Consider the following 14,777-nt stretch of genomic DNA (forward strand, 5'->3'; position numbering starts at 1 on the left):
GACCTCTGGTATAAGAGGTGTTTAGATTGAATATTGCCATGTGGCTTGTGACCAATTTTTTATTTATCCATTTATGCATTTTCTAAGCCAAAAGTCAATCTCAAAAATTTTAATTTTATAGGAAGAATGAGATAAAATATTTGGAACTAGGACTGTCCTAAAAAAACTGAGACCCATATTTGTCTTTATTTTTTCTTGGTCTTTCTGATTAACTTCATCATTGGCATATAATCCTATATGTTAATTTGTTACTTTACTGTTTATAAATGTTTTCACATACATTGTTATCAGACGAATTCTCCTCAAATATAGATATCCATTTAGGGCTATCAAAAACTTTTGGGCTGTGAACTGTGACTTGAGTTAATTCTAAATAAACCAAATCCTGCACAAGTAGGAACTACCTCAGCTGCCTTTTATTGTCCTTCAATGCTGTCATTATACAATTCTCAAAGTCCAAATATTTTCCAAGCACCTTCTAATGTTTTGCTTATGGTCTAGGCTAGAGTGAAAGAGTGACTTGACATTGACAGCAATCTTCAGTGACCTGTCACCTTTGGATGCTTTACCCAGGGGAGACTGGGGACAGGAAGTGAAATGCAAGAAGAGGGGGCCTTTTGCACTTGTACTTACTTATTAAATAATACTAAGTTGGTGAAAATGCCTCAGATATTCCTGAACACAATTCCCTTGCTACTGAGAAAGGAAAATTCCTGTCTGACTTTGCCTTGACTTTTCTCTTCTCCCCAAAGAATTGACAATGTCTTAAGTTTCCTTAGAGCTATCTTCTGACTAAACAGCCTGAGCATTAGCTCTGCATTTCCAAGTTCAGTGTGGGAAGCACCCAGCTATGCAGGTATTATTCTGAAAATGGAGAAAGAGTGTGTAGTAGAAAGAGCATCAACTCTGTTGTCAGATCCTATGATGACAGCTAGTTATAAAATATGAGAAAGCCTCTCAGTCCCACCAAGCCTCAGTTTCCTCCTTTGTAAAATAGCAACAGTAGTGCCTACTTCATAGGGTTTTCTATGAAAATTGCATGAGATAGTGTATATGGAGTATTTAGTGTAGTGCTCATGACTTTTCTTCCCTTTTGCCTCCACCTTCAAAGTATGCTGGAACATTAGAGTCTGAACCTTTCATCACATTGAGCCTTCGTTCGATCAACAAGAAATAGATATAAAAATTACTGCTGCCACTTCTTTGCAAAGCCTCTTTAGAAAGCTGAGTTCTCAGGGATGAATTTGGGTCCTTGCCTCTGGTACTGTGTATCACTGAGAGAGATGCTGGTTGTCAGGTGGAGAGTGCTTTAGGCAGCTGAGAGATATGTGCTTTTACTCTCCTTAATTGGTTTATTGGCATGAGAATTGCAGGCTTCAGGTTACCTCCCTTCTTTTCCCAAATAGAACTTGGAGGGCATGGAGAGCTCAGAGACTTCATTCCATCATTAAAGTCATCTAACAGACTTGTCTGAGTGTTTGCTCTCACCATAATTTTACTTTAATCCAACTCAGGTTAGAGTTCATTCCCTTAAAGCTCTGGACTGGGTATCAAATTTGGGCTCAGTTCGTACTCAGGTCAGTGCCAAATGCTCTGCTTTGGCCATATTTAGAATTACTCATGAAAAGTTTCATCACCAGATTTTGCTAAGCTGCCTGATAAAATTTGACATTCTAGAACCAATTTCCACCACTGAGGTCCTCTAGAAATAGAGTTTACTTGAGCCTGGTACAGAGAGTGCTGCCTAAGTTATAAGCTTCTGATGTCTTCCCTGGTATGAATGGGAACCCTTGGATGGCTATGGGACTCTTGGTTTTTGAGACTTTAGGATATAGGAAATAGAACAGGGGGTGGCTGTTCCACCAATATCAGATAGGAAATACCACTCAGTATAGTCATGTTCTAGTTATTGGCAGAAAAAAAAAAGACTGATTATCATCTGGGTTGTGTCTTTCTCCTTTGTTTCAAACTACTTTCTTCCTTGGACTAAAATTTGATAGCTGAAGTCCAGGCTTATGGAAGTGGCACTGTATATCCAATCTCAGAAAATTCTGCATCTCTTATCTGACTTTGATAGTAGTCTTCTATTACGCATCTCCTGCACTGAAACTGGGCTACTGTACATCATTCATATAGGAAATGTGCAAAGCATTAAATTCAGCTTGTGGAATTCATAGTCTAGAAAGGAAGATAGAACTATAATCACCTTCATTTAGTTTTTTAAAAAATATTTTACTTATTTATTCATGAGAGATACAGAAAGAGACAGAGAGAGGCAGAGGGAGAAGCAGGCTCCATGCAGGGAACCCAATGTGGGACTTGATCCTGGGTCTCCAGGATCATACCCTGGGTTGAAGGCAGTGCTAAACCGCTGAACCACCAAGGCTGCCCTCATCGCCTTCATTTAAAAGAAGACTTTCTTTTAACGAAATAATGAAAACAAAGTCTAAACTCCATATTATGACACCCATGTTCCTCTTGGGATATGAATTCCATGTGACCAGAGATTTTTTTTCCCCTTGATGTCTCAAAGATCTAGAAGAGTGACTGACACATAGTAAATGTTAAATAAATAGTCGTTTAGTTGAGTTTGAGTTGAATCTGATTTTCAACCTTCTTATCTCACCTCCTCTCATCCCTATGTATTTTAAGCTCAGGTCATATCAGTGTGCTTGCAATTATCTAAAAATGGCAAGTCCTTCATCATGCTATTCCCTTTACCTTAAATTCCATTCCCATAATGTCTTTGTGTGTGCATATTGAACTTCTGTTTCAAGTCCATCCTCAAATGTCACCTTGCGAAGTCTTCTTGATCTTAAATCATTGACTTGCTTGTTCTTCAAAGCTCCTTAATACCTTGCTCTCATATCTGTTGGAACACCTATAATAGCCAGTCTTTTTTTTTTTTCTTTTTTTATTTATGATAGGCACACAGTGAGAGAGAGAGAGGCAGAGACACAGGCAGAGGGAGAAGCAGGCTCCAAGCACCGGGAGCCCGATGTGGGATTCGATCCCGGGTCTCCAGGATCACGCCCTGGGCCAAAGGCAGGCGCCAAACCACTGCGCCACCCAGGGATCCCCCATAGCCAGTCTTTTTTTAACAGTATGTATGTCCTTTCCTATCAGATTGTAAGCAAGAATATATTTCATCTGTCTTGGTCCATTACTATGTAACCTGATCTATACAAAGCAGAAATGTTTGGTGAAATAAAAGTGGAATTAAATATAGTCTCACATTCCTGCAATCTTCAGGAGGTATAGCTGATATAATCTGAATTTTTGTGTCCATAATATATAAAATGGAGATAATAATAACTCTTAGATTTATTTTATTAAATTATATATATAATATATATTCCCTTTTAGATATGATATATATAAATATATAAAATATAAATAATATAAATAAATTTATAAAAATGTAAATAATAATTATAAATTATAAATTATAAATAAATAATTTATATTTATATATATATATAAAGTGCCAGATACTTAGTAAGTGTTCAATAGATTTTGACCATTAACCGTTTGGTTGGGATAGTTCTTGTGGGCTTATATTCATCTCACTGTCAAAGTCACTAGCATTGTTATCAACAGAATCATTAATTTCTCTTTTATCATAAGGATATAAATATAATTTTTTAAGTAAGAAGATATCTTCCCCAAGCCTATAATAGCAAAGATAAGAAAATAGTAATAGATAAATATAAATAATAAAGATATGGAAACTGAGGCTCCATAAAATGAAATGACATTCTAACATCATACTCATAGAGAATAGCAGAGCCCTAAGAGTAAATATGTTGTGTTTACTGTAGGAGTGAATTATTGCTCAAAGTTATTAGTTAAGTGGAAATGAAAATCACCTGGAAGACTGTGAAATATGTTTAATAATGCCTGGTTTTGATATTAAGTCAAAATACACATAATTTAGGCATTTTCTGTGCGTGCCAACCAACTCAACTTACCATAGTCAAGTCTTTATGCTGCACTACCAATCCATCCAGTAAAAATTAGATTAAAAGGGACTTTATAGCACCTCTAATTAAATGTGCATGTGCTATGCTAAAATGACTAAGGAAAATGAGGGCCAAAATACTTATATGACTTGGCCAGGATCAAACATATTAAGCCATTTCATTTGTAAGGATGGTTACAATAGTTGAGGGTTATTACAGAATTGCTGGCTATTTTGACCAGGGTTGGATCTAATATGTTCTTGGGAGAGACTGGATCATTGGATTAGGAGGCAAAAGACCTGCCTTCTAGGCCATGTTGTTGTTTTTTAATTTTCTTAGTCTCAATTTCCTCATCAATATATTGGACATAAAAATATACCATCTCTACCTATCAAATGGAAGGATATATTAAATAATGTGTAAAATGTAAATGAAGCATCTATTTCTCTTATGCTATTATTTTGTGTGAATTGAGAATTGAACTTGCTATAAGCTAAACTCAACTTTCTATAGGAACTTGGTGTTGACAGTGTCCATTATTAGCAACATGAAATAGATCAGAGATAGAAAACAAGTGACACTATAAGCTAACGGTTAGAATCTCTTGTTTACGGACTTTTTTGGATGGTAATAGGTATGTTGGTTTGACTATATGAGTCACATGATGTTCTCCAGTGACCTGTAACTGGCTCCATGCAAGTTCCCAAAGTTTTCTTTAACTTCCTTAGTGATGTGTGACTTTATCATTTACGTTCCTGATTTTCTAAAAGTTCACTTGTTACAATGCTATCCACAAGAGACATCTGACAGTCAAAATGTCTTTCTAGGTCATTCAAATGAGTTCCTCATGGTTATTTTTTGAAGGCAGGAAGTCACAAATTGCCAAGAATAAAAAAAAACAACTTGAAAACACAGAGGTGTTTTCTGATATTCAAGAGACTGTTTGTATTTCTGAATGGATGGCCCTATTTGATTGAAGTAACCTGCTCTGCATTTCTTATTTAATGACTTAGTTAACTTGATTATACATTCTGATTAATAGCTGAAATAAATGATTTAGTTAGCCTACATATTTTATCTAACTATGATTTAGAAATGTATTTTACAAAGGAATTACATTTTATTTTTACCTAGGGAGTTGATCTTACCCCTATTTAATTATAGGGTAGCTTAATTTATGTTATTGAAAATGTGGGCTGGTGCCTGTATTCTGTATATAAAAGTCACTTGGACTGTATTTTGTGTGGGAGTGAGAATCCAGGACCACAGAGTATTTCCAGGGAAACAAACAACTGTGTCCGAAAATCCTCTTCATGGGCAAATACTCCCTATGTCTTTACATCTTGTCCACTTTTTTTTCTAGTAAGCATGGGTTCCCCAGAACTTTTCCAGTCCTCTCAGATCCTTCTTTTTACTAGGTTTCTATGAGACAAACAAGGCAGTATGTAATTGTGTATACACACACACAATTGTGTATACACAATACACAACAGAGCCTCATTCTGTACTTTGGTATTTTTTAGGATTTGGCACAGTGCTGGGCACAAAGTAAGCACCCAATAAACACATAATTAATCAACACTAACTGGGAAACTTCGCAAGGTCTGGGATTCTGTTTCAAATTACCTACATGGTACCTCATATAGGGCCACATGCTGATAGGTGCTTATTGATTGATTTGATTGAAACTATAAACAGAATACCCACTGAATTCTTTAACTTCTATGATAATGTGAATCTAAGTCCCCAATGTTTTTCCTCATTTAACTTGTCTTGCCCAAGCCATTTTAATTTGATGCTTCTAATTGAGGTTTCTTGGGTTATCACTGAAAGTCACATTAGAAAGTATGTGTTGACACTTTTCAAGTCCTTAGAGGTGGAAGAGATTATAAAAGTTTTCAGCTAAGTCCTTCTAAATGCACCATAAGGAAATATATCCATTATAGTTAAGTGACTTGTCTAAGGTGATTCATTAGTCCATTTAATGTTACATTTTGAGATTCCATTTTATTTCTGATGACATGGCGAGTTAAAAGTAGAATCTCTGGTTTCCCAGTTCTCCAGCCATAGTCCCCATTCAAATCCCAACCCCAATTTGGCCACCATTAAAAAGTTCTCACTTAGTGCAGTGATGTTTTCTCCTTCTCTCCTTCTTCCTAAACACTTATTGGGGAGATCATATGTCCAAAATTTCCAACTTTTTCATAATTATAGCACATTATGTAAGGGAATTTCATACCACTTTACTTCCAAAGGTAGGACAAAATTGTTTTTTGAAACTCTTGCTTTCGGAAGTTTCTGAAAAGTTCAAAACACTCATGATAAGTGAGGAGCTCTTGGCATATCACAGGAACAATGGGGTTTGGGAATCCATGTCTCAGGGGATCAGAATTACTGTGTTTGGCCGAGTGTTTGATGATGATATAATGCCTCTGAAGTGGTTAGGCATATAGAATCAAGCTATGATGGAGATTTGTCACTCAGCAGCAGCTCTCATCTTAGATAAGTAGCTCCACTTTTCTGTGCTTGAAGGAAACCAAAGTTAGCTCCTGTTTAGCTCCAAGTATAAAATTGTATGCTTAAACATGTAAAACCTATATATAGTGACTGTGGATAATCTAGATTTGGGGCAAAGACTTTCCTGTCATTTTAGAGCTTGGTTCAGTTCTGCAGTACCCTGAATGTCTTCAGAAGTGAAGGGTGAGGAACTGGGAAGAGATAAGTGGCACTTTGCTCCCTGTGGGTGCTGGCAGCATGTGGGAGACTTGCCAGCAATGCTGCTTGGGTTTTAAAGAGGAACATGTCAGGGCTAGAATGAAAGAAAAGGGAAGGGCTTGTGGGATGGGTTTTCACAAGCCTAGGAACCTGCTGCAGGTGGGTGAAGATGGCTGAAAGATGGTCTGACTTTCCATCCCATCCTTCTTCATCCTGTTAGTGTCAAGGACAGATGTCCAAGAGGCCCTGACCTTTGACAACACTGAACAGTCAGTTGTCAGCATAAGAACTGCTGTTTCCAACTCTATTCATGTATGTATTTATTTATAGGAGAAGCAATCAGAATCCTAGATGTTAAGGGAGGGTTGGAGAAATAGAGTCTCAGGCTTAGCTTGCAGTATCATTTGATGTAAGAAGATTGTATCAGCTAATCTGAATTTGGAAAATCTTATGAGATACAATTCTTGGCATTGAGCTTCTAAAAGTAAAAAGCTTTAAAAATTACAGTAAAGTTCCTGGTAAATCTGACTCCAGCTTTCTCTATCACTCACCATGCCCCCCTCCCCCCACCCTCCGCCCAAACTCCTTCATGAGTACAGAAGACACAGGAAGAAAGCACCATCTGGCACAGCATGCCAGCTTTTTATTTGGTTGCTCTCAATCCTACCTTCCTGTTTGGATCACCCCTCCCCTCTGCTCATACTTCAGAAACCAATCAAGGTGTCTCCTGAACTCATTTATTCCCTTTGTTTCAACTGCTTTCTTGGGTAACTTTTTCCATATGCTTATATCCTTGCCTTACAACAGACATTTTCCCCCCTCTTTTCATCCAAAATGGCCTGATTGGAACTCTTAGGAAAAGCCATTTACTCAGATATATGACAAAGTGCTTCTAAAGATCCCAAACAACTTTTCATTACTTTTGATGACCAGGATATATAGAGGAAAAATAGCTTTGTTTAAAAATTACTGACTGATGGGCAATGATGCTGAGTGGTATGACATTAAAGAACACGTTATTATTAGCACTGAACAATCCCCCTCCCACACTCACACCCCCAGTGAAATTGTCTAGATTTGGAGCTGTGGTCTGTAATTATTATTATTATCATTTTGTAATTTGGCATTTATTTACTTTACTGTCCCGGTTTGGCTTCTTCCCTTCACTGTGGTGACATTAGTAGTACTCTTTATATTGCCTTTTGTGGACCAGTTTTCTTCAGCTGTTGCTAAAATGCCAGATGTCATGTTGGAAACACAAAACCTAAAAGATGGTCATAAATCACCAAAACAAACCATAAAAAAAATAATAAAATACCCTGAGTGCTGTGCTCTGGAGCTTCCTAGCTTTAAGCCTTCTTTTGTTCACCCCCTTCCTACTCCATTATGCCCCCAACCCAACCTCCCATCTTTTAGGGCCATGGTTGCAGGGGGAAGCTCAGCAGTTTCTCACTTAAAACTTGATTGCTTATTTTGCAGATTCCGAGCAAAGCACTGGTTCAGACTCTGAGGTGCTCACTGAGCGTACTTCCTGCTCCTTTGACACTCACACTGACTTGGGCCCTGGTGCTGCAGGCCCTGTGCCTGCAGCCATGTCTTCCATGGAAGAAATTCAGGTGGAGCTGCAGTGTGCTGACCTCTGGAAGAGGTTCCATGATATTGGAACTGAGATGATTATCACCAAAGCAGGCAGGTAAGGACAAGGTCCTTTGAATGGCCAGATTCCAAGAATGGAGAACAGAAGTAGGAGCTGTTATATTTTTCTTTCCACTTATTTGTGGTAGGTAGCATTGCTGAAGCCAAAGCAACTTGTACTCTCTTTTCTGCATGCAGACATCTTGGTAAAGTGATCTTGTGTTTATGGTGATTTTGCTATTTTCCTCTAAGGGCCATTACAACCTCTAAATCACCTCTACACTCACAAACATCTTCTGCCTACAAATGTATTTCAGCTCATAAGAGAGGTTGATGTGGTACGTAAGAACCAAATGGTAGATTTTCAAAGCAAGTGGTACTTCACCATCCAATGTTTTCAAGAGAAAAAATTTGCTTCCCAAATAACAGGTTGCATCTTCTAAGGCATTAAAAGCAACCAGGTGTTTTTGTAAGAATTTTATTTTTGGTAAGAATTGGGCGTGTTTTGTGTCTAAGCCCTGCTTTATTGTTGGCTTGAAATTATTACAAAACTTTAAAGGTGACCCGACGGAAACTCTTGCAAAACTATGTAGGATGATAAAAGTTTTTAAAATACAATTTTGCTTGAAATAAACACTTTTAATTAAGCTATTCATTCATTGACAGCTTTCGGTTTTCCTGTAGTTAGGTATCTGTTTCATACCAGGTACTCAACCTATATTATATCATTTAGACATCACAGGAATCCTATGAGATACAATAGTATAATCTCATACATGGATGAAGACACAAAGGCTGAAAGAGGTTAATGAACTTGACTAAGGTCACATTGATAGGAAAGGGCAGCTCCAGAATTCCACACAGATCTATCTGGCTCTAAAGCAGTGGTCTTAACTATTTATAATTCTGCACTATTAAGAAATGGTTGTAGTTTTTGCCCTTGGATTAAAAAATCTAAAAATTATTTATTTATTTTTTAATTTTTAAAAGAGATTTTATTTATTTATTCATGAGAGACAGAGAAGCAGAGACATAGGCAAAGAGAGAAGCAGGCTCCCCGTGGGGAGCCTGATGTGGGACTTGATGCTAGGACCCCTGGATCATGACCTGAGCCAAAGGCAGATGCTCAACCACTGAGATACCCAGGTGCCCCCAAAATGATTTAAGTAAAAATAAATTTGGACTAAGCTTTTGAATGTGTAGGAATAATTAAAGTTAAAACAGTTATACTGATTTCATGTTTTAAACCCAATCTATGTAGGACTAACCCATCATAAGGACTAAAAGGACCCACCTGATTGGTCATTGGTTGCCTTCATGAACATAGACATTTAAAGTAAAGGAGTATTTGAATGCATGTAGAGAAAGCTCCCAATATAAGACATCACAAAAGCATGAGGTCAAAATAAGCCTGAAATCTAGTTCATTTTATTTCTCCTTTGGAACCTTCTTCCTTCTCTAAGTTTTGGTAGTGAATATAACCATTAAAAGGCTTCTTAGGAGGAGCAACTCTGAAGAGGAATTATTTCCAATACCATACCTTTTGTTGCATGAGTTTCAGTCTACTTCTATTCCACATTTTGAGATGTTATGGCTTAGAAGGAAACAGCAATTCAAGGACAAAGTTTTTATTCTTCGTTTTTGGCAAGTGGGTTGGTTTTCACAGCTCTCCTGTGATCTCATTTCAAGATTTGTTCTGCACTGTTTTCATTTCCACCTCTCTGTCTTCCCAGATTCACTTGATACCTGGATCTACCCAGATATTTCAAATACAAATATATATGGTTTGTTCTTTAGCCATATTCCTTTGTTTAGGTTTAGATACATTATTCATTGCTTATTTATGGGATTGCCTCAGCCTTTGCTATTGCTCTGTGTAACTCCACTCAAGTAATTCTGGGATAATTCAGAAGCATTCAAAGAAAGCTTTCTCTTCTGTGACTTGTCTTCACTTCCTGCCACGTCTGTTTCTTTCTTTTCCTTTTCCTTCCTTTGTTGTGTCCTTTCCAATTTTAATCTTAATTTTCATTTTCTTAGTTTCATTAGTTTTGTATGACTCTCTGTCCTTTTTCTTGCTTACATTTTAGCCACACTCTACTTCTTCTCACATCCCAAACTGTAATCTATTGGTTGAGAGCTACTGCAATCTACAGAACCCTCAATCTTTTAATGTACCAATATAATCTGTAGAATCAGCACCATGGACAGAGGTGGTTGTAGGGATTAATGGGTTTGGAAGACACAGAATTGGCCTAAATTTAGCCATTAAATTAAAACCAAACATAGTCATTTTTTGAATATGGAAGATTAATTTTTCCCTAGGGTGTTATGACTTCATTTGATATTATGTGCTAAAATACTGGCAAAAAGAAAAAGCAACTTTTGGTAAATTTTTAAGAAGAGAATTCAAATGTAGTCATAGAATTTTAAAGCAAGAAGGCATCTTAGAGATTATATAGCCCCTCTTGTTTTTTTTATCGATGATAATGTTAAGTAACTTTTCAAAAGTCACACATCTCATTCATTTAGAAGTTGGGTATTGGTAAGAAACGGTAGCTTCCTCACTCAAGGTCATGTGAGTGTTCCAGACAAAACAGGTATTGAATTTAAAAACATCTAACCTTTTTTCTTGGAATCATGAAGGAAAGAAATTCATCTCTTGCAGTGTAACACATCCTATGTAGATAGCTGAGAGGAACCACATTTTATTACCTCAGATAGCAAGTGAGAGGACTTTCTCTCTATCCCTGTTAAGGTATTCTCCAACCATTTATAAATACAAGGCAGTCATAAGTCATTGTTATTAAGAAAGGAATTACTGGTTTAAATGTAAATATATATAGACCAATGTTCCCAAGTTTTTGGAAAGAATTAATGTGGATTCAAGTGCCTAACCTATAGTGAATGCTAGATTTAATCATTATGAGAAATCCACCATTGAATTTCATTATCTCACCATAAGACAAAAATATAAGGCTTTGTAATTAAACTTGTGAGGCTAGAGGTAGAATATCCAGAATTATATACCAATAGAAGCTTCTGAGAAGTTATAAAGTAGGAAAGAAGGAATGGTTGTATATTATTATTTGGTAATATTTAAGAATTAGCCATCATTCCCATTAAGTTTTTGTGTTCCCCCCCCCCACTCGCCACCTGGATATGATTATGCCACTAACCTACTACCACAGGACATTTGCATGTTGAGTTGCTTCCAGTGAGCAATGCAGTGTGTGACTAGCACAGAAAGCCCCATGTGTAAACAACTAGGGCACATATGCAAGATGGCTGTCTGGGGTCAGAGTATGGTCTATGGCCGTGAAATGGAGCAAAGCCAATTAGGCTGTATGTGGATCAAGCCTGTGACCTTGACCTCATTAGCACTGTGCCCTGCCCAGCTCAACTAACTGGCCCCAGATGGTTAAGCTTAATGCAGCATTTTGTGTACAAGTACCCTAGAACACATTCATGCAATCCAAATTTTTGAACTGAGCACTTTTTATGTCTGACTCCAAAATGAATGACATACAAAAGAGCTTGATGTTTTTCTACTTTTTTATGGTTAAAGAAAAATGGAGAATTTTATTCTAGACCCTTGAAACTCAATACTCTTCTGGGTTGCTCTCTCTCCTCCTCTTCAATTATGAGAGTAGTTGTAAAGTGCCGTATCCTGACCTCGCTTGCTTTGGCAAGTTTAACAAGCCATTGTGGTAGAAACAAGGTATTGCCCAGAGGCCACTAGAATTCATTTGGTATTCGCTCCTTATTCCACAGGGTCCTCTTCTGACACATATGTTGACAGCCTGAGAACTTGCAGAAATTTTTCTACAGTTTTATGCTTAAAAAACCCTGCAACTTTGTTGGTACTTTGGAGATTGATAGTCTCTTCCTTTTTTCTTCTTTTCTTGAGAGATTACTTTTAAATAGACTCAACCAATCAAAAATATTTCATCATCACCTACAATCAACTGTGATAAGCTACTTGAGTCATAAGAACATAAGTTACTCAAATATGTTGTGTAAGAGTGTAAGCATTTTCAAGAATATTATAATCTGATAGGAAATGTATGTATAAATACACATACATTATCAATCTAATCACATTAAAGGTTAATAATATAAATCATGGCATGGTAGGAGCTCTTGGAAGTGTGTGAGTCATCAAGTAGGTCAATTTAAGTTAAGAAGAGGTGCCATTTCCACTCTGCACTGAGCAAAATGACTAGAAGGAAAAACTCACCTCAAAAGAAAGAATCAGAAACAGTCCTCTCTCCCACAGAGTTACAAAATTTGGATTACAATTCAGAAGCACAATTATAAAGCTACTGGTGGCTCTAGAAAAAAGCATAAAGGATTCAAGAGACTTCATGACTGCAGAATTTAGATCCAATCAGGCAGAAATTAAAAATCAATTAAATGAGATGCAATCCAAACTAGAGGTCCTAACGACAAGGGTTAACGAGGTAGAACGAGTGAGTGACATAGAAGACAAGTTGATGGCAAGGAGGGAAACTGAGGAAAAAAGAGAAAAACAATGAAAAGATCATGAGGATAGGTTAAGGGAAATAAATGACAGCCTCAGAAGGAAAAATCTAAGGTTAATTGGGGTTCCCGAGGGCGCTGAAAGGGACAGAGGTCCAGAATATGTATTTGAACAAATCATAGCTGAGAACTTTCCTAATTTGGGAAGGGAAACAGGCATTTAGATTCAGGAAATAGAGAGATCCCCCGCCCCAAATCAATAAAAGCCGCTCAACACCTCGACATTTAATAGTGAAACTTGCAAATTCCAAAGATAAAGAGAAGATCCTTAAAGCAGCAAGAAGAGGTGCCATTTCAACAGTGAGTCCTCAGCATATTTTATAGTAATAATTTCCAAAGTGTAAAAAAGCAGGCAACTTTGAGAATTGGAGGAACTGGACTTTGGTTTGCTTATCATTCTTCATAAGAAGAAGCTCTCCAAGCCTTTACTCCTGCTCCTTCTCCCTCTGTGATTGTTGAGCTTACTGCCTATTCCCCTTTATAGGAGGATGTTTCCTGCCATGAGAGTGAAAATCACTGGCCTGGATCCACACCAGCAGTATTACATAGCAATGGACATTGTGCCTGTGGACAATAAAAGATACAGGTAATGATGACTCTGGGATGTGGAATTGTGGACATTACCATTCCAAGGTAATTCCATTATCATTCCAAGACAGTTCTTTAAACTCCTTAGATGAAGTATTTTAACAATGCACTGTATCGTTTACTATATAGGGAACAAGGATGGAGGAAGTACCAATAGCTTGTAGCAAAGCATCATGTAGGAAGTAGTCACGTATGGTTGGAAATCAGACTTAGTAATCATTTGGTATGGAACCCTCCCCATCTCTGTAGAGAGTGGGATTGTATAGTGTCTGTCAGGGTTGCAAAAATCAATGGATTTAGACTTTATGGATTAAGTCTAAAGTTAATTCAGTTCACATTGAAAGTGATTAACACATTGAATGATTTGGTTTATGAAATGCTAAGTGAGTTGAGATGATTTATTTTGGAGAGGCAGAGAAGTGGACCAGTGCAGTATATTCAATCATATATCTGATGGATTATCTTGTGGATGATGGAAGGGAAGAAGAGGAGAATTGGGTAAGATTTCAAGAAGGACACTTAGTGAAGCAGAATTATTGCTTATCAATAGGGGTTGTGAGTGAGTTGTTAAATAACTTTCCTTCAAAGTCATTATAGTAAGTGTCCAACACAATGTCTATGTCTCTTGGATGGGTTATACATCAGTCTTATTTGAAACAAGTTGTGGCTTAACCAATCTCTTGAGATTTCAATCAGATCAGTGAATCATGTCTTATTCTTGAAATATTTGAGAACTTGGTGCTAGCTCTATGAATTAGGAGGGGAGAGATGAATGAATGAATGAATGAATGAATGGGAAATGCCAGCACTAGTATGGCAGAGGGAGAGAGCTGATTAAGAGAGAAGTGATCTGGATGCAGGACTTGGGACAAGAGATGCTTCCAATCAATTTTAGAGGATCTTGTGATTTGGACTGAGTGCCTCTGTTTGCTAGCATCCAGATCCTGTGTGGTTCTTTGTAAGTGAGAAGCAAGGAGGTGACAAATCCATGGAGAACTCTCTTTAGAACTGCAGGGCAATTGACAAACTCCAGAAAACTGACCTCCTTTGCTACTAACATCATATCACTTCCAGTGGCTTTGTGGGAGAATGTGGATGATGGTGATATTCAAAACTGGGTTCATCAAAGAAACACTAAACACTAACTGGGAGGACTTGGTGGCGTTTCTGGGAATGGTTGCACTGAGGCAAAGGGTCTCCAGAAATGCCTCAAAATTCAGATTCTCAGCAAGGAAATGGTTAACAAGTGAGGGGCTTGGAGGGTCTCTGCACATGGCTGTGTTTTATAGGACAATATGGAAGATGTTTTTAATAAGGAACCAAATCCTGAACAAGTGG

At 37.4% G+C, this 14,777-nt stretch overlaps 1 protein-coding gene across 7 annotated transcripts in view; it reads left to right on the forward strand.

The window, feature by feature from the left end:
* The window catches only part of TBX15 (T-box transcription factor 15), a 124,861-nt gene that overhangs the window by 66,198 nt on the left and 43,886 nt on the right, over window positions 1–14,777 (forward strand). For all 7 annotated transcript variants that reach the window (XM_072769592.1, XM_072769586.1, XM_072769591.1 and 4 more), the window contains 2 exons: window positions 8,157–8,370; window positions 13,336–13,437. In XM_072769592.1, the coding sequence (XP_072625693.1) occupies window positions 8,270–8,370; window positions 13,336–13,437 (203 nt within the window). In that variant the 5' untranslated portion in view covers window positions 8,157–8,269. The remainder of the gene's footprint in view (window positions 1–8,156; window positions 8,371–13,335; window positions 13,438–14,777) is intronic.

The sequence above is a fragment of the Canis lupus genome, chromosome 12 (genome assembly GCF_048164855.1).
Source record: "Canis lupus baileyi chromosome 12, mCanLup2.hap1, whole genome shotgun sequence".
NCBI lineage: Eukaryota > Metazoa > Chordata > Mammalia > Carnivora > Canidae > Canis > Canis lupus.